This window comes from Dermacentor albipictus, chromosome 10 (assembly GCF_038994185.2).
Source record: "Dermacentor albipictus isolate Rhodes 1998 colony chromosome 10, USDA_Dalb.pri_finalv2, whole genome shotgun sequence".
NCBI classification, from domain to species: domain Eukaryota; kingdom Metazoa; phylum Arthropoda; class Arachnida; order Ixodida; family Ixodidae; genus Dermacentor; species Dermacentor albipictus.
This window is the reverse complement of record NC_091830.1, coordinates 88,425,436-88,453,275: the sequence shown is the minus strand read 5'-3', so window position 1 is coordinate 88,453,275 and position 27,840 is coordinate 88,425,436. Positions and strand designations below refer to the sequence as shown.

The following is a 27,840-nucleotide window of genomic DNA, read 5'->3' as shown; positions in this document are numbered from 1 at the left end:
CTGACCAATGGCAGACACCCACACCACCCTCCTCATTCGGTTATCTATTCTCACCTCGCTGGCTCGGCCACATCGAAACCCTCTCCACTTGAGCGTTCTCCTCGCCTCTTGTCTCGCCATTGAGACGATAAACACCGCGCAACGCAGGTATTGTTGTTCGTTTCTAAAGCAAACAAAAGTGACCTCTTACAAACGAGGAGAACGTTTGATTGAGCTATTAAGACAACGCTGTGGGTCACCTCCCGGTGCTTACGTTGGCAGTTACGTAAATTTGCCATCAGGAGAGTGGAATAAAAAGAGATTGCAATAGTTCTACTTTATAGGACCCCTGCTGAGGCATGAGTAATAGCTGAGGGGCCGAGTGATTGTGAAAATGTATCACAAACGATATCGCTTTCAGGTGATAAAAAAAATGCATCAGTTTGGTTTTCCCAGCACCATCTGCACCACAAGAAGTTCTGGGCAGCCACGCGCTCTGAGTCTCGCATTTCAATCGCTGAGCACTCTGAATGCTGCTGCTGCTGCTTGCTGCTTGCTGCTTGCTGCTGCTTGCTGCTGCTTGCTTGCTGCTGCTTGCTTGCTGCTGCTTGCTTGCTGCTGCTTGCTTGCTGCTGCTTGCTTGCTGCTGCTTGCTTGCTGCTGCTTGCTTGCTGCTGCTTGCTTGCTGCTGCTTGCTTGCTGCTGCTTGCTTGCTGCTGCTTGCTTGCTGCTGCTTGCTTGCTGCTGCTTGCTTGCTGCTGCTTGCTTGCTGCTGCTTGCTTGCTGCTGCTTGCTTGCTGCTGCTTGCTTGCTGCTGCTTGCTTGCTGCTGCTTGCTTGCTGCTGCTTGCTTGCTGCTTGCTGCTGCTTGCTGCTGCTGCTTGCTGCTGCTTGCTGCTGCTGCTTGCTGCTGCTTGCTGCTGCTGCTTGCTGCTGCTTGCTTGCTGCTGCTTGCTTGCTGCTGCTGCTTGCTGCTGCTTGCTTGCTGCTGCTGCTTGCTGCTGCTTGCTGCTGCTGCTTGCTGCTGCTTGCTGCTGCTGCTTGCTGCTGCTTGCTGCTGCTGCTTGCTGCTGCTTGCTGCTGCTGCTTGCTGCTGCTTGCTGCTGCTGCTTGCTGCTGCTTGCTGCTGCTTGCTGCTGCTGCTTGCTGCTGCTTGCTGCTGCTTGCTGCTGCTGCTTGCTGCTGCTTGCTGCTGCTTGCTGCTGCTGCTTGCTGCTGCTTGCTGCTGCTTGCTGCTGCTGCTTGCTGCTGCTTGCTGCTGCTTGCTGCTGCTTGCTGCTGCTGCTTGCTGCTGCTTGCTGCTGCTTGCTGCTTGCTGCTGCTGCTGCTTGCTGCTTGCTGCTGCTGCTGCTTGCTGCTTGCTGCTTGCTGCTGCTGCTGCTGCTTGCTGCTTGCTGCTTGCTGCTGCTGCTGCTGCTTGCTGCTTGCTGCTTGCTGCTGCTGCTGCTGCTTGCTGCTTGCTGCTGCTGCTTGCTGCTTGCTGCTGCTTGCTGCTTGCTGCTTGCTGCTGCTGCTTGCTGCTTGCTGCTGCTGCTTGCTGCTGCTTGCTGCTGCTGCTTGCTGCTTGCTGCTGCTGCTTGCTGCTGCTTGCTGCTTGCTGCTGCTGCTTGCTGCTGCTTGCTGCTTGCTGCTGCTGCTTGCTGCTGCTTGCTGCTTGCTGCTGCTTGCTGCTTGCTGCTGCTGCTTGCTGCTGCTTGCTGCTTGCTGCTGCTGCTTGCTGCTGCTTGCTGCTTGCTGCTGCTGCTTGCTGCTGCTGCTTGCTGCTGCTGCTTGCTGCTGCTTGCTGCTTGCTGCTGCTTGCTGCTTGCTGCTGCTGCTTGCTGCTGCTGCTTGCTGCTGCTGCTTGCTGCTGCTGCTTGCTGCTGCTGCTTGCTGCTGCTGCTGCTTGCTGCTGCTTGCTGCTGCTGCTTGCTGCTGCTGCTTGCTGCTGCTGCTTGCTGCTGCTTGCTGCTGCTTGCTGCTGCTGCTGCTTGCTGCTGCTGCTGCTTGCTGCTGCTGCTTGCTGCTGCTGCTAGCTGCTGCTGCTTGCTGCTGCTGCTTGCTGCTGCTGCTTGCTGCTGCTGCTGCTTGCTGCTGCTGCTTGCTGCTGCTGCTGCTTGCTGCTGCTGCTGCTTGCTGCTGCTGCTGCTTGCTGCTGCTGCTTGCTGCTTGCTGCTGCTGCTGCTGCTAATAATAATAATAATAATAATAATAATAATAATAATAATAACTTAGCTAATCGATATTCATGTGGAATTAGTGTACACATTTTACCGCCACGCATGATTTGACATCGCATATGTATGGAAGTGTACGTCCCAATCGGCGCATGCAAATTCCACCGCAAACGTTTACGGATTGCAGGATATCAGTAAATACTGAATACCACCGCAGCCTTGGAGCCTATATACAGTTTAGTACCAGTGTGCTCGAACCAACACAATGTTGTATGGTTTTACTGGTTATGCAGTCACATGTACTGCTCGGAAATCTTGCGTTCTCTCAGGTCGCGCGGTGCCTAAACCTTTGCGGTAGAATGTACCATTACCGCTTTCTCTAGACACGCATATGCTAGGCATAGTGCAGCACGATCTAGCAACTGTCTAGTCTGGCAACTGTATAAGCTTTTTACGCTCGCACGCTTACCCGTGGTACACTTCTTGTTCAATCGCAGCGTAAGGTCCCACGTGGAGATTGGGATAAAGCACATATATCATCCCACCATGACTCCTGCCAGGATACACCAGTAAGTGAATCGCGTTATATGTCGGGCACGTTTATTGTACGCCATGCATGTTACTGAATTAACAATTTCACCAATCAAGATTTTAGACTGCAGCTTCACCATAACGAGAACGCAGTCGGCGCGTGAATGGGCGATCGTCATATTAGACGCTTCCCAGGCGCCACCAACACACCCGTGCCCTTGGCCAGGCCGGCTCCCGTAGTAAACGTGGTGGCCCGTCCTTACTCAGCCGCTACGAGGTGGTTACTTCGTGGCACGCAGTACTTTTGCGGAAGTATAGCGGCATGCTTACAAAATATTCTTCGGATTGTTTACGTCCCAGATATTACGACTCGTACGTAGTAAGCTTGAGGATGCGATTTAAGTTTGCGTTACCGCTTTCGCTCCCGTGTGTGGCGCATTCGCGTCATTCAGCATTTGCGGCACTCAATGGCTGTTGAAAAATGTTGTCCAAGCACTTGGAAACAGCCTTGTTTTTTTTTTCGGCAATCAAGGAACGTTAGGTGCTTTTACGATTTGTAGGGGACTTCACGGGCGCCTTGCACCGGAAGATATATAAGCGATGACAGCTGCCTGAAAGGAAGAGAGGCCGGGGGAAGCAGCTACCTGTAGCCACTGGCGTAGCCAGGAAAATTTTTTGCGGGCATGGAGCCGCACTGGACCTGAGTTGGGGGGCGGGGCAGGCGGGTGTTCTCGCATGTCATTCTATGACGGGTATCCTTGGTACACAAAATTTTAGAGGGGTGCGGGGGGGCGGGGGGCGTGTTCGCAATGCTTCACCCCCCCCCTCCCACCTTGCTACGCCTCGCGCTTCTAGCCAGCGTCAGCTCTGACAGCATCAGACAATGACCAGCCGTCAGCCGCACACGGCAACAATGCAGGTGACTATATAGGGTGCGAAGGAAAACAAAAAAAAAATCTTTTTTTGCGACCGCAAAGGGCAAAAAAAAAATGGCAACTGATTTCAGTATTTTTTACCAGCCATAGGTTACCAGAAAACGTCGTGTCGGCAATTCGTTAACTATCTGGTCATCTTTAGTGAAAAATAAACAGCTCTGCGCAAGTTAAGCCTGGAACTGCCTCGGACTCACTTCTTTTTCTTCCAATAAGTGTGAAACACTGTTTGGCCTGTGTCCTCGATATCGTGAATTTCCGAACTACCCCCAAAAATCATATGAAGTTTGGTGTTCGCACGAAATATTCACGGCATTCCATTACGAGGGGATAAATGAAGTCAAAATCGCTGAAAGAACTTCTGATGCTGCGCCCTAATATTACTGGCATTAAAGGGTAAAGACAGGTGGGCGCTCAAAGGAATGCGCGTAGGAGCACTGACACAGGCGCAGATATCGGGTGATAACGGCCGAATTGTGCTTAAGAATAGGCCGCTAACGAACGTAGTTCGTTCCCGAAGGGTTTTGACGAGGCTTGCTGGAGGTGTTTGGCGGCTGGCCACCCTGTCTGCCCTGGGGGTGGCCACCCCCGGTGTGTAGCGCTGAGAGGTTGAAACGTGGTACTCACACCGCACGAGGGCCGGCGCTTTTCGTGCTACTGCAGTGAGCGCCGGTTGACTGCTGGGGCGCGAATTTCAGCCACAATGCCTCATAACGGCGTTAGCTTTCAACGCATATTGCAATTCATCAGTTCTCCAGCGCCCAAGGTGGCCGCAAGAAGACCGGCTGCAAAATATGCGCTCAGAGATATATCGCGTTTCAATCGCCGAGCACTCCTACGTGGAACAAAGGCACGAAATTATTTTAGTCTTATGCCACGTCGGCAATTTGCATAAAGAAAGATGCAGTAATTGATTGCCTCGCTAACGCAAACACCAACTCAAATATAACCGCGACGTCAACTAAACAGCCTTTATGTTTACGAGAACAAGACAAAAGAGAAGAATGTGCAACCGAGGTAGATCTCAGGTGTTGTGAAAAAAACCTGGTCCCATCGAATTCGGGATGGTTGGCAACCTTAGAGACGATGTCACATTGTGGTTCGTAGGGCATTCCCAACGTTTTCTGTAATAATCCATCTGAGGAGAAGGAACAGCGCTAAATGGCAGAGGCAAAAACAAGAGAGACCACTGCTGGCCAAATGAAAGGAACTGTTCGGCGAAGCTATTAGCATCACAGCCATTGCAGTTAGAAAAATTTGGAGCACATTTCGGAGAATTCGTTTTTCTCGGCAACCACTGCACCATATTTGGCGAGGTTTGTTGCATTTAAAGAACTTAGAATCTAGAGACTGTTGGTTTCGAATTTTTCATTTCGGTCGTCAATTTTTTTTATGAAAAATTGGCAAATGCCGAAAATTTTGAAAAAACGAAACTATCATGTTTACAACTCTAACTCAGCAAATAAAAATGATATCAGCGTTCTGTGAATTGCATCTAAGAGTACATTTAAAGCGGAAAAAAATCGATGTTACACATGCATCTAAAAACATTAGAAATATGAAAATACAGCTTTTGCAGAACCCTTTTTCAATACGTAACAAATTCACGTAAGATATAACATGACGCATCGAATTTGTCCTATTTACATGCTCTAATGGGTGCCGTTTACAGAACCGCGATATCTGTTATTGAGGCAGAGTTATCACTTTTAAACTTCGGGCTTCTATATTTTTCAAGTTCCCGAATTTTGAAAATCCTTGAAACAAAATTCAGGCTCTAAACCGAAATTCCGTTTCAACGGAGACTAGAATTTACCTTCCCTTCTCACATGCAACAAATTTTATTAAAATCTGTCCAGGAGTTACCTCAGACAAACGTTTTTGCGTTTTACATGTATTTGAATAGGCCGCGTCGGAATTGGGCGCGTTTCACTCTTCAGAGTGGAATGCGATAGCATTCAAAGATCCCTGACTTTTCACGCTTCCCAGCAACTAGAGCGTATGTAAGCGTAATGTTTGCGGGAAACGCTGGCCGCGAGCTCTATGAACGAAGGCGGGCTTTATGGTAGAAACGCGACCTCTTGCGTAGGCCACGATGCGGCGAAAAAAAATTAAATTATGGGGTTTTACGTGCCAAACCCACTTTCTGATTATGAGGCACGCCGTAGTGGAGGACTCCGGAAATTTCGACCACCTGGGGTTCTTTAACGTGCGCCTAAATCAAAGTACACGGGTGTTTTCGCATTTCGCCCCCACCGAAATGCGGCCACCGTGACCGGGATTAGATCCCGCGACCTCGTGCTCAGCAGCCCAACACCATAGCCACTAAGCAACCACGGCGGGTGATGCGGCGAAAGCGAGAAGCCATCTGGCGGTGTTGCAAAGAACCGGGCGCGCCGCTCCGTGGCCTCCAAGATACTCGCGAGTCGGCGCGCGCAAATGGCGGACGCCGTGGCCGGTCGATGGTTGGTAGAAACGCTGAAAAAGAGGTTTTTTTTAGTTTTTGCGTAACAGAATTATGTTTTCTCGTATAGTCAAATTATGATACGATGCCATCATGTCTGTAGCTTGTGTGTAAGTCGTACTTTACGATTTCATACGTATTTTAGCTTGGGAAATTCAATTATTTCAGTAACTTCCTTACGCCACATGGGAGACCTGGATATAGGTGGTTCGAGTTGTTTTTTACCCAAATGACGTCCGACACTGGACGCTGGGCGCCGACGTGTGACGCTGACGCCGGATTTCCTACGACACCGGGGCCCTTAACGCTGTCGCGCTAAAATATATATATATATATATATATATATATATATATATATATATATATATATATATATATATACAGTGAAAGCTCGTTAATTCGAACTTCAATAATTCGAATTTATGGATAATTCGAACTGTACGATTTGGTCCGGCCAAGCTCCACAGAAGTATATGTATAAAAAAGTCCGTTAATTCGAACGCGAGAAGGTTCCCTCACGGATAATTCGAACTACGCTCGCCTGGCACACGGCCAGAGAAACGCGCCTACTGCCTACACGCAAGGCTCTATTGCCTCCGAAACGGAGAGAACGGCGAGAGAAGGCAAAATCGGAAAAAAATCTAACCGACGCGGGGTTAGCCAGAAGGCAGCGGCGGCTGTCGCCTCTCCATTCTACGTAACCTCCGAGACTTCTTGCCCGTTGCTAATCTCGGAGGCTTTGTAAGTCTTGTACAGCTGCTAATGTTGTGCGGAGATGGCACGGCAAGCGCCAAAACACAGCGAATCAAGTACGTCGCAGCTGCGCTTGCAATCAAGAACCAACGAGTCAAGCCCTTCGCCACCTTCACATGTTCAGCGTCTTTGCCTCGGCAGTCTTCTTCGGTTGTGCACCTCTGTTTTCAGCTTAGGAGGTATCGGCCGTCGCGATTCATTGTAATGGTGTTAAGCCTCGGCTAACGTTCGTTTCGGTGGACATCGGTGGTGTGGTACAGTCGGAACCAGAGCTTCGACCTGAAGATGGCGTGTGCCCGCAGCACACACCATCACTTTCCGACACGGCAAATTTCTGACATGCCCTACTGCTTCCAAATCGCAGTGTACTGTTGCTCTCCTTCACTTTCGTTAGTTCGAACTTTCGTTAATTCGAACTGAAGCGGCTTCCCCTTGCGGTTCGAATTAACGAGCTTTTACTGTATATATATATATACGTTTAAGTTTGGTACGTAAGCTGTTCGTTTTCTTTGATTTGAAGCTGTGCTGAACAAATCTCAATTGAGACGCTGTACCGCGCTTTCCCTTTCTTCCTCAAAGTTTCGTGGAGGCCTTGAAGTTTGCCTTGGCAAAGCGGCCGGATCTTGGAGACGATCACAACGTCAAAGTCGTGAGTACATTCCAAGGAATCGGTGGCAAATGTAAATTCACAGAATTAATTGTCGTCGCTGTCGACGAAACATTTAGGTGTGCGTGCGCGCGCACGCACACACACTATCTATCTATCTATCTATCTATCTATCTATCTATCTATCTATCTATCTATCTATCTATCTATCTATCTATCTATCTATCTATCTATCTATCTATCTATCTATCTATCTATCTATCTATCTATCTATCTATCTATCTATCTATCTAATCTCATCTGCATCTCGAAAACACTCTACGGCCACTTACTATGCTTCTTCAAGGTTAGTCAACCAACTTGTCCCGACTTTTCTACTTTTCTTTGTCCCGACTAACTACTTTTCTGCTCGAACGAACCGACTATCCACGAACAGTACAGCGCCAAGAAGGGCTGATTTTTCTCCGTATTACAGAGGCAGACCAGCATTGTGACCGATGTAATCGGATTCGCTGCGCAAAATTACGACAAAGCGAAGCCCCTGGCATCGCCCCAAAATTACGGCATCAAGTACGCCCCCGACGAGGACTTTGGCGGCGCGCAGCTGACCATCGTGGGGCCCACCGGCGACGCTCTGTCTGTCACGTCCGGGCTCAACGGAATGTGAGTTTCTTCACCTAACAACGCGAAAAGGCACCGGAAACGGGAGGGAGATAGATGTTTGCGACTCGTTCGCAGTCCTGAGCCACATCGGGTGAAACTGGGCGTTAACGCATGGTAATCAAAGCTTTTGCTTTTGAACGTTTCATACGTGCTCGTCTATGTGTTGCATATGTCTTAGGATTGTGTGTTGATAACTGATAGCGCTGCATAAGTGTCCTGCCTTTTTGCGAATGGTTAATGAGAACTGTACGAACCTTCATTTATAAAGAACTAAAGAAAGAGAAAAAACAACAACCACATAGCGACAGACTAGCGCAACCTTGCTGAATCTCAACCCGTATTCCAGGGAAGCAAACTTTGCAGAGACAACGAGGCTGCTGTGAATGGTGTGCTTATTGGTTATAGCGTCAGGGCATTTTTGCGGTTCGACAGTTTCGGTTGCAATAGAACCGGAGCTGTAGGACCGGAGCCTTAACTGTTCTACGCGCGGTTGATTGGTGTGGGTGTTTCTTTTCTTTGTTTGACGCCGCGTATAGTCGCACGAACATCTTTACTGGTGAGAAAATTGCCGGTAGAAATTCATTATACATGCGATACCATCCGCGTCCCTTTGACCAACCATGGAGTGTTGGTATGACAGATGACGTTCCGAGAGGTGGATTGCAGGACGCGACACCACCTTGAAGTGCCCGAACCCCCCAGCACGTGTGGTGTCAGCGCTTGTGTCAGTGTCTTTTACATTGCCCCTAAATACGCTGCGTTCAATTCGTGACGTGAATGACGATACCATGAAACTTCTGTGGCCGTTCCCAGTAACAAAAAGCGATATACGCTAGAATAATGCGAAATTCATAATGAAACGTGTTCGGAATACTTATAATGTTACCTAGAATACCTAAACATGTTCTCTTACACGTATGTGCTCGGCGAAGTAGCGCTAACTTTAAATATTTACAACAATTAGTTTAAAATTACTGCTGCTACAGTTCAGCTGCAGTATATAGGGTGCGCCAGCTAACGTTAGCCAACCCGTTCAACCTCCCCGCCCCCCCTACGCACACGCACACACACACTAAAGAAAGATTTTGAAAAAGTCGCACAGATACTCCTCTGGTAATTCTCTAAGCGTAGGCATTGTGCCACTTGCCCACGTACACGCATCGCGGTATCATTATCAATGTTATGAAACTTGATCTGGCCAGTACAAACGACAGCGCTGCGGCGACACAAACCGGTGCGGACGGCGTCGCGAGCAGCATTTATGGCGCAAGCAGCAAAGTACTACAGGTGGTGGCGCCAAGTGCGCTGATGACGTTCCGATCGTTATAAGCCGTTATCACTATTTAACGCCTTATCCATCCGCGTTGAACCATTATGCGCCGCGTATACCACGTATCGTGGACGCGATCTGCGATGCAGTCAGACAGTGCCGTCTGCTGGTAGCTTCGCGCACTATGTTCTCGCCGCTAACGTTAAGGAGAGACGCCCGCTTCTTGAAAGCGATCTGCGAAAGGGCCAGAGTTCGGTACGTGCTGAGAGCTCCGTGAGCGCTCTGTTTTCGACACTTCCCGCGTTTAGGGGGAGCCAGCGCGAAGGTGAATTCGCTCGCTGCTGAGGGCACCATCTTGAAAGCGATCGTCTTGCGGAACGGACGGACGGACGGTTTTTCCGGTTGGGCAAGTATAGATATGCTTACGCATTTGGAACGCGGCGCAAGATGCTATTTTAAGGCTTACCGCGTCCGGTCACAGTCGATCCGAATACGTCGCGAAGCTTCCGGCACAAAGCGGTGCTGAGCCATTGATCGCGGACATCAGCAAAGGTGGCTGTGAGAGCGGCGATTGAAGCGCGACTTTGTGAGGAGGGATCAAGCATTCAGAAACAGAAATGCAAAATTTTTTTCATAGAAAGAGACACAGTTTGATTTAATTCAACAAAAATGAAATTCATAATCAGTGCCTATGTATGTATGGCGAGGAAAGAAAGTACAACTCTCTTTTACGTTATGATTAAGAATAAATGCCTGCTCTTTAGCAGCCGCCTATAAAAGTGGGGCCGCCGCTATCGAACGTAACGCAATGCAGCTATTGAAGGCGCGCGCGTAAAGTTCACTTGCTACTTCACACCCCATTGACATGGTGGGCTGCTTTGCTTGCCAACGTTTGTATGAATTCTGGTGGCGCGGTATTTGCAAGCTGGTGTTTCACCGTTGGGCGACGTGCTCAGCCAGAAGGGAGTTGCGACCACCAGTACATTGTTTACTTACGCTGCCCTCGTGCGACTGTGCTGGCCTATGTGCCTGGAGTCCGAAGGCGCGACCACCACTGAAAGTTCAAAGCTTTGTTCTTCGGCCTGCGATGTAACATGTTCCATGAATGCTTGAAATGCCCATAAGACGAATTGCACGGTCATGCGAAAATACAGCTTCAAAGGCAGGCCACAAAAACAAATTTCGCGCCTTTGAGAACAAGAATGACGCCACTTTTGTTTTTAACGGGAATGCCGTCGCATTTCTTTTCTTGTTCCCGCAGAAATGTTCCCTCGTCACACAGACGGCGCCACTTAGCCCCACGAACCACAGAGTTTCCTACAAAAATTACTAGAGCGAACTCTGGCGCTGTAGTCGTTGTCCTACCATGGGAATGATGGGAAGTACATGGATTTGTCTGATCTTCGTGCTTGTGGATTCAGACGTTCTTGTGGCTTCGTATATTACGCTATATAAATCTTATTGTCGTATATTTCAGCGCAATCTATATTCTTCGTAGTGAAGAAGACGCAGGGAACGCGTATAATTGCTATTAATTGCAACGGTTGAGCTTGTCCAGGTGGCCAAATCGAAACGCGCCAGGAGTCTCAAGGCAATGGCATGCCCGCGATACATTCATAAGGGCGTTTCATTCACCTGTCGATACATGCGTCCGTCGCTCAATAGTTTCAATATCAGGCTTCTGCGCTAGAGTCCTTGTCTTCAAATCCTGCCGTCAGGCAATCTTAATGATGTTTATTTAATTATTTATTACGCAATACACTGCTGAAAACGACGAGTTTACAAAGTCACAAAGCCGTTTGAAGCCAAAAGGACGAAGTTTAAGCAAATCCATGTACTTTCCATAATTCCCATGCTGGGAGAACCGCTTCCATTACAGCTCCCGTAGACACTAGCGCCAGAGTTCCCTCTAGTAATTTTTGTAGGAAACTCTATACCACGAACCGCCGATGAGCCGCCATGTTTTCAACGTATAGGCTTCTATGGAAGCTTCGCTACCATATGTATTTACCTCGGTTCAGTCGTCACACCTCTGACGATCGAACACCGGAAATTTTATAATTGTATCTTGCACAGGTCCTTTTAAATCTGTTTTTTTTTCGTTGAGCAGCTCAGTTAACACTAGCTAGGACACACGGTATAACAATGGCGCATTAGTAATCCTTTTTTGTAAGGGAAATCCAATTCTAAGTCTCATATATTTACATCCAGTTAAGATAGTGCTTGTGTCCTCCAACACTCAAACAGTTACGTGTTGCCAGGACAAAAACGAATTGCCGGGACTCCGTTTCCTTCATATGGCAGGCTGATACTGTCATCATGTTTCCTTATATGCTTCTTGTTAAAACAAGGAAACAAAACCCTTCTTTAGTGCGCAATTCGTTGGATGGATGGAAGGAAGGAAGGAAGAAGGTGACCGGACAGCCCAAGCAGCCGCCTTTTTTCATTAAACGCACTCAGAATTCACTTCATAATATTTATCATCATCATCATCATCATCAGTATAATCATCATCGGCCCATTTTTCTGTCCACTGCAGGACGACGGCCTCTCCCAGCGATCTGCAATTACCCCTGTCTTGTGCTAGCCGGTTCCAACCTACACCTGCAAATTTCCTAATTTTTCATTCAAGTCAGTTTTATTTGATTAGAAGCGTACATCGAATTTCCATGGACTGTTCGGAGTCGTATTCAAAGGCTATTACTGGGTCCAATACTGAAGTGGAATAAGGCACGCGAGTGTAGGTTTCATACTCGTACTGAAAGCTTGATAACAATAGATGAAGCTCACAATTTTAATCTTGTATAAAAAAGTAATAAGGACAAACAAAAAACATACAAGCAAACGGAACCATAAAAAAGAATGCTAAACTATTATACATTCAATACTAATACATAGTATACAAATGGTGGACGAACAAGGTAGTTTGGATTTCTTCTTGACTCATCAGGTAATAGAAGTTTTCATTCAGAGAAATAAAGAAATCCTACATATATCAAGCTATTATACAGGGAAAGGAGAGGCGAAGACAATGTGATGACAAGATAATTAATTATGAGAAATATTTTTTCGCTATGATATTGAAGTTATGAACTTTTAATTTCTTCACTCCACCTAATTTTCTGCCGTCTTCGATTGCGCTTCTCTTCCCTTGGAACCCATTCTGTAACTCTTATTGTCCATCGGTTATCTGCTCTACGCATTATGTGGTCTGCTTCATTTTTATCTCTCAATGCCAACTAGAATATCGACTATCCCTGTTTGCTCTCTGATTCACACCGCTCACTTCCTGCCTCTTAAGTTTACGTCTAGCAATGTTATTTTCATCGCTCTTTGCGCGGACCTTAATTTGTTCTCGATTTTCTTTGTTAACCTTCAGTAGAATGCAACGATTGTACGCTTTTCTTTTCAAAGATAGTGATAAGCTCTTAATCAGGATTTGGTAATGCCTGCCGTATGTACTCAAACGGATTTTTTTTCTGTAAATTTCATTCTCAAAATCGTGGTCTCGTATGAGTAACTGACCTAGATAGACAAACTTCTGCGCGGACTCTAGAGATTGACTGCAGATCATGAATACTTGTTCCCTTCCCAGGCTATTCAACGTTACCTTTGTTTTCTGTATAATAATATTATCGTAATAATATAGTGCCATTTACACATCACACGTGATAATATGCTTTCATTGCTCCGATGCTGGAATAATTTAATACATGTCTTTATGTCAAATTCTGGCGAGTATGAGAAAGATGGAGTCGCGAAGCGGGCTTCGTCACCGCTGGTCTCTCCGCCTAAATTAACAACACAGGTTCGGGAGTGGCTTCGAGTCCTCGTCCGGACTGCTGCTCAATAATTACATGGACGCCTTCGCCAAGCCGAGAAAGCAGTTCAACCTGGATCCATCGCCGGCTAACCAGTTGGGTCCCGGCAAGAGGCCCATGACGTCCATGGTCCCCACCATCATCACCAAGTCTGCCACGCCTTCCGAGCTGGTGGGCGCCTTCGGTGGCAGCGGAGGCCTGCCGGCCATCTCTACAGTGGCGCAGGTAAGAAGTAGGCCTAAGTGGTTCTTTATTAAAATGAACAAAACAAAGGAAAAGGATTGGAAGGACATTACTGCTGACCGCATTGTAACTGTGTAGCGCGGTATGCTGACACATAAACGGTGGTCAGCAGAGATGCAGTACGGGAAGGTAGTAAAAGGACATAGAGAGATTATAGAGGGGAGCCTAGAGGAGAGGATAGAGTAAAAGACAGCAGGGGGAGGTGAGTAGGGGGGGGGCGGCTATTATGCAAGTGTCCACCTAGTGGACATGGCCATTTTGCTGCTGCTGGAGTTCTGGCGGCCTGTGCTGGGGCACATGTCAGAAGGGGACAGGCGCCCCCAGGCAATCAGCACTTAAGCACCAGACGAAATGAACAGGTTCACTCGGTGGACACTTACAGAATAGCCCCCCAGCTATCGAATGGCATAATCAACGCACTGCCTGCAGCCACTTTGTCTCGTTCTATATACCTGCACTAAAAATATATCATCAGAAGCCAATAAACATGGACACGAAGGACAACATGGGGGAGATTACTTCTACTTAATAAGTGAATTAAAGAAACTCTAAATTAATGGAAATGAAAGTAGAGGAAAAAAGAACTTCCCGCAGGTGGGGAACGATATCACGTCTTCGCGTTACGCGTGCGATGCTCTACGCGTGCGATGCTCTGGAAGCATCGCAAGTGGCGGGCAAAATGTCCTCACTAGAACATAGAATATTCGAAGCGTGTAGTCTCGACCAAACAAGTCCTGTACTCGCGAAGAACTTTTCCTAAGAAATGACAGCAGCCAATCGTTGTCAGGCATATTTTTAAGCGAAGGCGGCCGGCCAATACCGAACGTCAGTTGCCATCGAAAAGCTTTGCATAAGTAGCGCTAGGTCCTTGGCTAGTATCCCGAGGCTGCGACTTACAGTCCTATACCCGGCATGGCATGCACTCGGGCTGTTGCCAAGTTATACTTCTCGTTTTGGTCAAGCGAACATTTCATCGCTTCTTCTCTTAGTAAGCGTCACCCGACGTGGTTGCTCACTCGCTATGGTGCTGGGCTGCTGAGCACGAGGTCGCGGGATCGGATCCCGGCCCCGGCGTCCGCATTTCGATGAGGGCCGAATGCGAAAACACCCGTGTGCTTAGATTTAGGCGCACGTTAAAGAACCCCGGGGGTCGAAACTTCCGAAGTCCTCCACTACGACGTGCCTCATAATCAGAAAGTGGTTTTGGCACGTAAAACCCCATAATTTCATTTTTTTAGTAAGTGTCTCTACGGGGTACTGAGTATGTTCGCAACGTTTGTTAATTGCAGCTTATCACCTGCGTTCGCAACTACACGCTGCCTCGCTGCGTGTGGAGCGATGCGCGTGTGCAGCCCACCTTTCGTTCTATTACGCCCAACTCGGTGTTTGCGGAGCCCAAGACCCGGTTTTTCGACCCGGTGCGTATACGCTATCGCTATGACGGCCGTGGCAAGTGTCTCATGCGTGTACCGTATTCACGGGCGCGCTGTTGTAAGCTTCACCGCAATACAAACGTGCTTGAGGCAGAGCATTTTGTACAAATGGTCTTGCGCTGAAGCACAGTGACACTACCTGGTTGATGGAAAACAGCGCGCACCGAGAACAAAATGATCTTAGGGCGATAATGAAACGCATACGAGAAAGAAACGCTAGACAAGCAGAGCCGCCAGTGTATCTGTGTTTCTCTCTTGTGTGTGTATCTTTCGAGCGCCCTAAAGCCATGTTGTCCAAATCGCACCACCTTGTCCAGGAAGGAAGTTTTACCGAGAGCAGAGCGTCGCGGCGAAGTATACGAATAGACACAAGAGTAAATCGCTATGCACTAAGGTGCCTTGTGTATTGCGCTCCGACATAATCATAGCGACAAGGGTGACCGTGGAACGTACACTTATTGCATTCATTAATTAAACATATTCAGTTACTGCCTATTTGTTCGGGCACTACTGAGCTGAAGAAGAAGAAGAGGCTGCGCATGGTTGCACCGCACATGGGATCCGCCTTTACATCGCTAAACCCTGGATAATTGTCGTCAGCGCTGCCACAACCAGCCTCAATCGACTCCTCACGTCGAGCGGAACACGTGGACACCCAAAGCTATACTGTGGATCTTATGCTCCACGAATTACCGGACTCTGAGCTTCGCAAGAGGCGCCCGCCCAGCTAAGCATAACGACGGGTAGGGTCTAGCCGAAGACCTTGACCCAGTTCGGCGCACCAATGGCCATCAATGATGGCACCGAGATGAATCTCGAGCACGCACAAATCCCACTTCCTGATGAACCTGCAGGCGGAGACTGGCTCACTCTTAAGTACGGTCGGAAGAAAAGATCGACTCCCACCAATCCACCCCTCCAACCCCGACACCCATCGGTTCCCCGATAACCCCGACTCCCACCGCTGCCCCGAAACGACCTCAAGGTAATCATCCGTCCCCGAGAAGGACTCAACCTTGCCACCTGGACCACGCCACAGGTTGCTGAAGGCATGGAGATGGCATGTCAGCACCCCACTACTGAGCACGTACGGATCCTTACTGTAAGAATTGACCCAGTACAAAAGATCGCTATTGCTAGCACACCAAACGAAGAGCTAGCTATGAGCATCCGTCACATCACTACAATTCACCTTGGCGGTCGATAATTTGCAGTCACGGCATACGTGGCGGAACCTGACAGCTCCGTCAAAGGGGTCATTCACGGCATTCCCGCAGCAACTCCCACAGAAGTCCTCCTTAACGGGCTCTATGCACCTGGCTGAGAAATCTTACATGCCCGTATGCTGGGACAAACCGCTGCGGCAGGGATCACATTCAGTGGCAAGGCTGTACCCTCCTACGTGCGATACTACAGTGGTGTACGATGCAAACCATACTGACCAACCACGCATTTCTGCCGCTTCTGCCACGAAGTCGGCTACCGTACCGATGTATGCCCAACTCCAGAAGCAAACGTATGCCCCCAGTGTGGTACACGGAACCGCACTCAGGACCACCCCTGTCACCCCCGGTGCGCCTTATGCCAGGGGCCTCGTCCTACAGCTTCCAAGGAGTGCCCTGATCGACTGAAGAAGGCATCCTCAGCATCCAAAATGACCAGCCGCCGGGACTACTCCTGGTCGAAGTCTCGGTCACGTACAGACCAGCAACGGAAGCGTTCCCGCTCCAGGTATCACTCCTTCTCGCGGAACCAACAAGGAGCGACCCGGAACCTCAGCGGACCTGCTGTACCGGGATCACAAGCGGTGAGCTGGTCAGCACGGCTTTTCCCCTCTCACACAGTCCACCAAGACAACACCCTCTCATCACGTCTACACACAGCACCCACCCTACACAATTCTTCACCCATACACAATACTGATGTACAAATGCTGAATTCTAGCTGAACTAAAGGCCACCAGAGAAGAAAACAAACGCCTTCATGAAGAAAACAACAAACTTCGCTCGCAGATTGCAGAACTATACGCCACTCGTACTTCCACTCAGTATTCCACACCAATAACCGCAACCTCAATGCCATCATCTTCGCAACATTCTGAACCCATGATACTCGCGGAATCATCAAAACCGACTGAAATCGCACAAGTCGAGGAGAAAGTTGATGTACTGCAACGGCAGCTGCTAGCAATGCAACAAAGCATCCAGCAACTGGCAAGCGTTATCGAAGAAACACGGCTCGCAAAAGATCAGCGACGCAAGGAAGTTAGAACACTAGTACAACAGGAAGTAGAGCAGGGACACCCAGCCGATCCACCCGTCAGCCAGGACGAATAGCAAAACTAACTACAGAAACGAAAACCCACTCATAATCGGGCAATGGAATTGCCGCAGCTACAAACGCAAGCAAGGATCACTGAGAGAGTACAGAAGTAACGCCAAAACGGCACCAAGCGTAATCGCACTACAGGAAACGGGCACACACACCCAACTCAAACTGCCTACAGCACGCATACCACCACGCCTGAAAGCCGCGTGGCCACACTTAGACTTAAAACGCTCACAACCACACAACACACAATAGATGGCAGTGAAGTCGATCATTACCAAATTGAGATCCTGCCGCTCCAACGAGGCTGAAAGAGCCTTTTCATACTGAATATATACAGCCCACCGAAGCAGAAGCAGGCCAACTTCGACTACTTGATCACTAAAGCGATTGGCATAGCCAAAAAGAATAGTGTGCTGATTGTAGGCAACTTCAACGTGGCTCACCAGGCATAGGGCTACACGACAGCCACATCAAAAGGCACTGCACTCCAGTACACGATACAGCAGCACCGTCTCACATCCTCACAGACCCCGCGTACCCAACACGTCTACAAAACAGCGTCTCCCGAGATACATGCCCTACATGTCCTGACCTCACCCTCAATAAAGAGATACAACAAGCTGCCTGGCACAACACGGAGGAAACTCTGGGCAGTGGCCACTGCATACTTGACACCACATTGAATGTTACGCATACACGCCAGCCGATCAAAAAACAACACTCACAGATTGGACAGCTTTTCGCAAAGAGCGAGCGGATGACTTCTCAACGGGTATTACAGATGCCGAGCAGTGGGCACGAGAGTTCCAACAAGACGCAGCCAGACATTCGAAACAAATCACACTCAACACAGACATACCGGCCGTAGACCCGCACCTTCTTCACCTCTGGGAAGCACGTCGACGCCTTGTTAGGAGATGGAAGCGCCAAAAACATAATCTTAAATTGAAACTACGTATAGCAAAACTCACGGCAACCGCGGAATTTTATGCTGGGGAGCTCACCCGCCACAACTGGCGACAACTATGCAACAAGTTGCAGGGTAATCTTAGCACGGCCAAAACATGGTCGCTGCTACGCCATCTTCTTGACCCCACACAAAGCAAGGCCATTAGCCAGCAAACAATCCAACATATCCTCCAACCCGCCGTGGTTGCTCAGTGGCTATGGTGTTGGGCTGCTGAGCACGAGGCCGCGGGATCGAATCCCGGCCACGGCGGTCGCATTTCGATGGGGGCGAAATGCGAAAACACCCGTGTGCTTAGATTTAGGTGCACGTTAAAGAACCCCAGGTGGTCGAAATTTCCGGAGTCCTCCACAAGGGCGTGCCTCATAATCAGAAAGTGGTTTCGGCACGTAAAACCCCGTAATTTCATTTTTTTTAGTAAGTGTCTTTGCGGAGGGTACTGAGTATGTTCGCAACGTTTGTTAATTGCAGCTTATCACCTGCGTTCGCAACTACACGCTGCCTCGCTGCGTGTGGAGTGATGCGCGTGTGCAGCCCACCTTTCGTTCTATTACGCCCAACTCGGTGTTTGCGGAGCCCAAGACCCGGTACTTCGACCCAGTACGTATACGCTATCGCTATGACGGCCGTGGCAAGTGTCTCATGCGTGTACCGTATTCACGGGCGCGCTCTCGTAAGCTTCACCGCAATACAAGCGTGCTTGAGGCAGAGCTTTTGTACAAATTGTCTTGCGCTGAAGCGCAGTGACACTACCTGATTGATGGAAAACAGCACGCACCGAGAACAAAATGATCTTAGGGTGATAATGAAACACATACGAGAAAGAAACACTAGACACGCAGAGCCGCCAGTGAGTCTGTGTTATTCTCTTGTGTGTGTATCTTTCGAGTGCCCTAAAGCCATGTTGTCGAAATCGCACCACCTTGCCCAGGAAGGAAGTTTTATCGAGAGCAGAGCAGAGCGGCGAAGTATACGAATAGACGCAAGAGCAAATCGCTATGCATTAAGGTACCTTGTGTATTGCGCTGCGACATAATCATAGCGACAAGGGTGAACGTGGAACATGCAATTATTGCGTTCATTAATTAAGCATATTCAGTTACTGCATATTTGTTCGAGCACGACTGAGCTGAAGAAGAAGAAGAGGCTGCGCACGGTTGCACCGCACATGGGATCCGCCTTTACATCGCTAAACCCTGGATCATTGACGTCAGCGCCGCCACAACCAGCCTCAATCGACTCCTTACGTCGAGCGGAACACGCGAACACCCAAAGCTATACTGTGAGTCGTTTGCTCCACGAATTACCGGACTCTGAACTTCGCAAAAGGCGCCCGCCCAGCTAAGCCTAACCACGGGTAGGTTCTAGCCGAAGACCTTGACCCAGTTCGGCGCACCAACGGCCACCAATGATGGCACCGAGATGAATCTCGAGCACGCACAAATCCCACTTCCTGATGAACCTGCCAGCAGAGACTGGCTCAATGTTAAGTAGGGTCGTAAGAAAACATCGACTCCCACCAATCCACCCCTCCAACCCCGACACCCATCGGTTCCCCGACAACCCCGACTCCCACCGCTGCCCCGAAATGACCTCAAGGTAATCATCCGCCCCCGAGAAGGACTCAACCTTGCCACCTGGACCATTCCACAGGTTGCTGAAGGCATGAAGCTGACGTGTCAGCACCCCACTACTGAGCACGTACGGATCCTTACTGTAAGAATTGACCCAGAACAAAACATCGCTATTGCTAGCACACCAAACGAAGAGCTAGCTACGAGCATCCGTCACATCTCTACAATTCACCTGGGCGGTCGAGAATTTGCAGTCACGGCATACGTAGCGGCACCCGACAGCTCCGTCAAAGGGGTCATTCACGGCATTCCCGCAGGAACTCCCACAGAAGTCCTTAACGGGCTCTATGCACCTGGCCGGGAAATCTTACATGCCCGTATGCTCGGACAAACCGCTGCGGCAGTGATCACATTCATTGGCAAGTCTGTACCATTCTAAGTGCGATACTACAGTGGTGTACGATGCAAACCATACTGACCAACCACGCATTTATGCCGCATCTGCCACCTAGTCGGCCACCGTACCAATGTACGCCCAACTCCAGAAGCAAACGTATGCCCCCAGTGTGGTACACGGAACCCCACTCAGGACCACGCCTATCACCCCCGGTGCGCCTTATGCCAGGGGCCTCATCCTACGGCTTCCAAGGAGTGCCCTGATCGACTGAAGAAGCCATCCTCAGCATCCCGAAGGGCCAGCCGCCGGGACTACTCACGGTCAAAGTCTCGGTCACGTACAGACCAGCAACGGAAGCGTTCCCGCTCCAGGTATCGCTCCTGCTCGCGGAACCAACAAGGAGCGACCCGGAACCTCAGCGGACTGCTGTACCGGGATCACAAACGGTGAGCTGGTCAGCACGGCATTTCCCCTCCGACGCAGTCCACCAAGACAACACCCTCTAATCACGTCTACACACAGCACCCACCCCACACAATTCTTCACCCATACACAATACCGATGTTCAACTGCAAATTCTAGCTGAACTAAAGGCCATCAGAGAAGAAAACAAACGCCTTCATGAAGAAAACAACAAGCTTCGCTCGCAGATTGCAGAACTATACGCCACTAGTACTGCCACTCAGCATTCCGCACCAATAACCGCACCCTCAATGCCATCATCTTCGGAGCATTCTGAACCCATGATTCTCGCGGAATCATCAAAACCGTCAGAGATCGCACAAGTCAAGGAGAAAGTTGATGTACTGCAACGGCAGCTGCTAGCAATGCAACAAAGCATCCAGCAACTGGCAAGTGTTATTGAAGAAACACGGCTCGCAAAAGATCAGCGACGCAAGAAAGTTAGAACACTAGTACAACAGGAAGCAGAGCAGGGACGCCCTGCCGATCCACCCGTCAGCCAGAACGAATGGCAAAACCAACTACAGGAACGAAAACCCACTCATAATCGGGCAATGGAATTCCCGCAGCTACAAACGCAAGCAAGGATCACTGGGACAGTACATAAGTAACGCCAAAACGACACCAAGCGTAATTGCACTACAGGAAACGGGCACTCACGCAACTCAAGCTGGCTACAGCACACATACCACCACGCCTGAAAGCCGCATGGCCACACCTACAGTTAAAACGCTCACAACCACACAACACACAATAGACGGCAGTGACCTCGATCGTAACCAAATTGAGATCCTGCCGCTCCAACGAGGCCGAAAGAGCCTTTTCATACTGAATATATACAGCCCACCAAAGCAGAAGCAGGCCAAGTTCGGCTACTTGATCACTAAAGTGATTGGCATAGCCAAAAATAAAGGTCTGCTGATTGTAGGCGACTTCTACGCGGCTCACCAGGCATGGGGCTACACGACAGCCACATAAAAAGGCACAGCATTCCAGTACACGATACAAAAGCACCGTCTCACCATCCTCACAGACCCCGCGTACCCCACACGTCTAGGAAACAGCGTCTCCCGCGATACATGCCCTGACCTCACCCTCACTAAAGGGATACAACAAGCTGCCTGGCACAACACGGAGGAAACTCTGGGCAGTGACCACTGCATACTTGCCACCACACTGAACGTTACGCATGCACGCCAGCCGATAAAAAAGACAACACTCACAGATTGGACAGCTTTTCGCAAAGAGCGAGCGGATGACTTCTCAACGGGTATTACAGATGTCGAGCAGTGGGTACGAGAGTTCCAACAAGACGCAGCCAGACATTCGAAACAAATCACACTCAACACAGACATACCGGCCGTAGACCCGCACCTTCTTCACCTCTGGGAAGCACGTCGACGCCTTGTTAGGAGATGGAAGCGCCAAAAACATAATCTTAAATTGAAACTACGTATAGCAAAACTCACGGCAACCGCGGAATTTTATGCTGGGGAGCTCACCCGCCACAACTGGCGACAACTATGCAACAAGTTGCAGGGTAATCTTAGCACGGCCAAAACATGGTCGCTGCTACGCCATCTTCTTGACCCCACACAAAGCAAGGCCATTAGCCAGCAAACAATCCAACATATCCTCCAACCCGCCGTGGTTGCTCAGTGGCTATGGTGTGGGGCTGCTGAGCACGAGGCCGCGGAATCGAATCCCGGCCACGGCAGTCGCATTTCGATGGGGGCGAAATGCGAAAACACCCGTGTGCTTAGATTTAGGTGCACGTTAAAGAACCCCAGGTGGTCAAAATTTCCGGAGTCCTCCACTACGGCGTGCCTCATAATCAGAAAGTGGTTTTGGCACGTAAAACCCCGAAACCCCGAATATATCCTCCACAACCATCCGGGTTCTGATGACGAAATTCTGGAGGAGTTGCGGGCGCGGTACATAGCGATTTCGAACCCTCACAAGGACAACCTCCAACCTACAGCGGGAGCGAAAATTACGACCTCAACAAGCCGATCACTATCACTGAGGTGCAGCAAGCACTCCATGCACTCACACGAAACACCACCCCAGGGAAGGACAATAAATGACAAGCTCCTGCGCAATCTGGATGATGGCACCATTCAATCTCTTACTGACCTCTTTAATCATCACTGGGAAGCGGGTACGCTACCAGCAATCTGGAAGCACGCGAACATCATACTCATTCCGAAGCCAGGCAAACTCTCCAGCTTAGAAAATATGAGACCAATATCACTGACTTCATGCCCAGGCAAGCTTCTGGAACATGCCATTCTGAACCGGCTTCAACCTTACCTAGAATCCTGCGACCTCTTTCCTGAAAGAATGTTCGGATTCCGGCCCCACCTTTCTACCCACGACAACCTTCTTCAGCTGAAGGAACAAGTCCTTGAACACATCTCACCGCACAACACCGGAGCGATTGTAGCACTCGATCTCAAAGGCGCTTTCGACAATGTGGCTCACCATACTATCCTTACAAACCTAAGCCTCACGAACTGTGGTCGTAATACTTACAATTCTATGCGCGCTTTTCTAAGAGACCGCACGGCCACAATAGGCCTTGGCTCACTCAAAACCCCGACGTTACCTACCCGCAATAATGGAGCCCCACAAGGTGCTGTTCTCTCACCCACCCTTTTCAATATTGCTATGTTGAAATTACCTGACAAACTCAACGCAATACCAGGAATCAGGCATGTAATAACGCCGAAGACATGACTATCTGCACCACCACTGGTTCCGAAGGAGAGAAACAAGACACCCTTCCACAAGCGACCGACGTCGTCCAGCAATATGCAAAAACAAGTGGTCTCCGGTGCTCCCCCGAGAAGTCAGAACTATTAGTCGTTCGACAGAAATCACGAAGAAAACTCAATGAACTACCCCGCATCACACTCACCCTCGACGACAAAGAAACACCCACAGTAAGCCGCGTCTGCATTCTCGGACTCCACATACAACAGGACGGCGGAGGCGTATACACCATTCAACGTCTCAAGCAGACCACCTTCCAAATCATGCGAATGGTCAGCCGTATCAACACCAAACAATATCGACTGAAAGAAGACGACATAATACAGCTCGTCCAGGCCCTGATAATCAGCCGCATTATATACGCTGCCCCGTACTTGCCCTCACTCCCAGGGAGATAGATCAATTAGACGTACTTCTTCGGAAAGCCTACAAGCAAGCGCTCGGCCTACCACCGGGAACCGCGACACACAAGCTTGAAGCCTCAGGAATCCATAATACCATAAGAGAAATTATAGACGCCCACCTCACAAGCCAAAGAGAACGATTGGCCCTCACACCAACAGGAAGAACAGTCCTAGCACGCCTAAGCTACCCCACACACGGCAAAGGCCACGAACAAGCAATCCATCTGGCCCCCAACTTCCGGGAGCAAATCAAGGTAGCCCCTATCCCCAGAAGCATGCACCCGGGACATCATGCCGAACGTCGCCAAGCTCGCGCAAGAACTCTATAGACAAAATATGGCAGTCTCCCCACAACACAACGCCGCGCAGTACCGCCAAAAAGCAGCCATGACGGCCAGCGTTGTCGACTATAACCTACAGGAGATGGTCTCGATGACGGTCCGCACTGCCAGCGCCCTCATAGCGGAGGAGACAGCCATCGCCTTGGCCATTACCTCCAGTTTGACCAACGAGTACTTCACAATTATTACTGACTCCCAGGCAACTTGCAATACATGGGTATTGAACTTGCCGTAGTTACGCAAGAGGCAGAATATCTTCAATCGCCCACCGACTCCTCATACAGCCCTCCCAATCTCCGGACGTTGAAATAGTGTGGACTCCAGGACACGAGTCCCTCCGTGCAAATCAGCGTGCGCACGCTGTAGCCCGAGCTCATAGCTCCCGGGGGCCACAAGAGAGGGATCTGGCCGCATCCATGGATCCCGTATCTTTACAATACAGCGCCATACTACAACACCACAGATTGAACAGACGACAATACCCACCTCCACACAAGACCCTCTCACGTGAAGACGCCGTAACACGGCGAGAACTACAAACCGATACATACACCCATTTAAACAGACTACACGCAATACACCCTACACTATATTCATACAAATGTCCCCTTTGTAATGATTACGCCTCCCTATACACCCTAGCAGGTGTGCTTTGGAAACACTGGGGTACATACTATCCTTATCAATCTGGTTGATGCGCCGCTGCTTGTGTAAGGTCTCTAAGTAAGACTCAAGGTATCGCCATTCTCCCTCTCGCGCTCCCTTCCTCCAGTAATCGTCCCCATACATGGATCGCCGCTAGCGCCCCCTCAAAAGGTTTCAGACCTCTTTACGCTCGTGCAAAAAACAAGTAGCTCCTAGGTTGTGTCACACTAATTTATTATCAACACTCGTTTTGAACCACTTTCTCAAGCGGTAAAGCTTGTTCGAGCATATGGGGGGGGGGGTAAATTATGCTAGGTGATTAAGCTTTGAAATCTCTTCTGGGCCATGTCGCTGCACTGAGCCAATCACGCACGTTCAGTGGCGGGTGAGCTCAAGGTTGAGGATGATGGCCGCTAGATGAAAGAATGGTGCTACCTAGACGCCTTTTAGCTACGGGCTTTGGACCCGCGTGTACACCAGCGCCACATACGTCAATCTAACATTACTATGTCACCATGCCACTTGAGCACGAAACGCCCTGTCGCAGGTATCTCTTCTTCGCAAGCTGGGTGACAGCGTTACGCAGAAGACCATCATGTCTGCAGCCACGGGCATCATCGTCACAAAGAGCGGCTCTTTCCTGGCACCCAGTGACGTGAGACATGTTGATGGCAGCCGCTCGGGAGCATGAGCAAAATTAAATCACTCCAACGACGACGGAAGAAAAAGAAGGGACGAAAATGTCGTTTTCTTTCGTCTCGAAATATCTTACTTCCGAGCCATTTATTAAGACGAGGACCCTACGTGTCAATTATTATGCACCCTAATGAGGCAGAGAAGAGACGCATGTGAACTTCTGCTTCTCCATTGAAAGCTCAGTGCCAGTTGCTGCTACCCTATGCAAGGTAATTTCTAATTCACAGTTCGCGATGCTTCTAAATGGAAAGTTTCATCTACGACTGGATCATAACTTTCTTTTGAACATGGCGGATTCGGCACAGTGCTCGGGACTCACTACTCGCTGTAGTTCTGGAAATCTGAAACATTGTGAATGTCACGAGTAAGATCCTTCTCTGATTATTGACCCGAACTCGCAGGCGGGAAATCTCAGAGTGCCACTGTAATGAGTTCAATCCGATAAAGGGATACGTGGGCGAATGACAGCCTCGTCAAGAATGCTTAACCGCGTGTAGTTTACCCACGAAAGCTCGAGAAATAATTTGCTGACAATCAATACGGGCGTAGCACGATTGTCCAGAAAATGTGCAGAGCATACTGCGCACCTTATACACAACTTTAGGAAGCAAGTCTAACTTCATGCGTAGCGGCTCTGCCGGGCCTGAAGGACAGAGACAGAGGTGCATCCTTTAATGGGTGTTAGAGATATTTAAAAAAAATTATGGGGTTTAGCTTGCCAAAACCACTTTCTGATTATGAGGCACGCCGTAGTGGGGGACTTCGGAAATTTCGACCACCTGGGGTTCTTTAACGTGCACCTAAATCTAAGTACACCGGTGTTTTCGCATTTCGCCCCCATCGAAATGCGGCCGCTGCGGTCGGGATTTAGAGATATTTGCATGGCCACACACTCCTATGCCAAGCTACTCCAGTTGTCGTGGGCGACGCATGAAATAACTGACGCATTTATATTGCACATGCACAAAACATACACCAGCAACAAACACAAGGAAATGCTGTAAAAACTCACTAGGGTGTCTGGTTCCGGCCAGGGTGTACCCGATGAAGATTGTGATCGCTCTCGTAGCGCGCAATGCACTAGGAATAGTTAAAAGCTATCGATTGTCGCAGTAGATTTACTTATTAAGTCGTCAACTTTTTTTTTACAGAACTGAAGCATCAAGCTTACCACCGCAAATCAACAATACAAACAAAAACGCGCAATCATAAGCGAATAAACTTTATGTATTGAACACAGCTGTGAAATTTAACCTAATTTTGTAAGTGGGACTTTAGTAAGACATGCGTAAGGGTTGTAGCGATTCCATGTAAACCAGAAACAATTATGTCGCATGTGTCCGCCTCAGATACTATAGTAACTTTTTTTTTAAATACAAAAGTGCGATATTAGTTCTTCAGGGCATAGATGCGAATTTGTAAAGTTCGCTCTTTGGGTAATTTGTGGCTCAAAATCTAAATTGTGCTTCCTACAGTCACCTTACTTTCAACAAATTTCGTTCAAATCCCTCCAACGTTGTCTAAGCATTTCTGCGTTTCTCATGTATTCGAACGGGAAAATAAATTTAGTCTCGAGGTAAAACCACCTCATTAGCTCCATTAATTTGCGTTTTGAATTGTAGCTTAGCTATTCTTATTTTTAAATTATAACTTGGAAGTCTTGCGCATGCTTCCTCACCAATACGTCGCAAGGGTGCGATCCACTGTACCACGCTCTGCCGTTGCTTTTCCCTATTCTTTTTCTTAATTAATTTTATTAATTCTCTCATTTTTCATGGCAGGCTGACTTTTTCATTACGCATCTTTTTTTATTTGAGAAAAGTTTTCATTAGCACATTGTTTTGTTCCCGTAATGCCACCCGATTCTCGACCTATATCTGTCAGGGTTCGCGCCTCTTTCGAAGATGGCGCGCACGGGCACACGTTCACCTCTTATTGCTATTCCCCCGATTTCCTTTTCCCGCGCAGGGTAGCCAACTAGAAGCTCTCCGGGTTAGCAACACTGCTTGCTTTCGCTCTTCCTTCAATGTGCTCTGTGCGTATCAGACCTCTGAAGAGACCTACAACGTATAATGTGATGCTATACTGCCGCCACTTGTTGTGAAGCGAGTCCTTGAAGGAATAACTACACTTGTAGCGGGAATCGAGCTTGAAACTGCGGCATGTTCTCGGTCCGTGGCAATGTACCACCTTCGCGTCGCGTGGCCACGACAGCTCTGCTGATGTTCCTGTGCGTCTCTCTGTGCGCGTGTGTTTCCAAACTTTCCCATGTTTGCTATAGCCCCAAGGAAATTTTAAACTCCGTTCGAATGATGTTCGGTCCCCCATAGTGGGTATGAACCATCAGCAGAGGGGAAAACAAACAATCATTCTTTACAGTTACCAAACGTTTAACGA

General features: G+C 49.1%; 1 protein-coding gene across 1 annotated transcript in view; it reads left to right on the top strand.

The window, feature by feature from the left end:
• Nucleotides 1-25,504, top strand: part of LOC135910247 (scoloptoxin SSD14-like) — a 59,386-nt gene extending 33,882 nt beyond the window's left edge. The window contains exons 9-15 of the mRNA XM_065442307.2: nt 2,632-2,703; nt 7,394-7,463; nt 7,897-8,084; nt 13,163-13,400; nt 14,708-14,836; nt 18,621-18,749; nt 25,295-25,504. Of these exons, the coding sequence (XP_065298379.1) occupies nt 2,632-2,703; nt 7,394-7,463; nt 7,897-8,084; nt 13,163-13,400; nt 14,708-14,836; nt 18,621-18,749; nt 25,295-25,438 (970 nt within the window). The 3' untranslated portion in view covers nt 25,439-25,504. The remainder of the gene's footprint in view (nt 1-2,631; nt 2,704-7,393; nt 7,464-7,896; nt 8,085-13,162; nt 13,401-14,707; nt 14,837-18,620; nt 18,750-25,294) is intronic.
• Nucleotides 25,505-27,840: the final 2,336 nt, after the last annotated feature.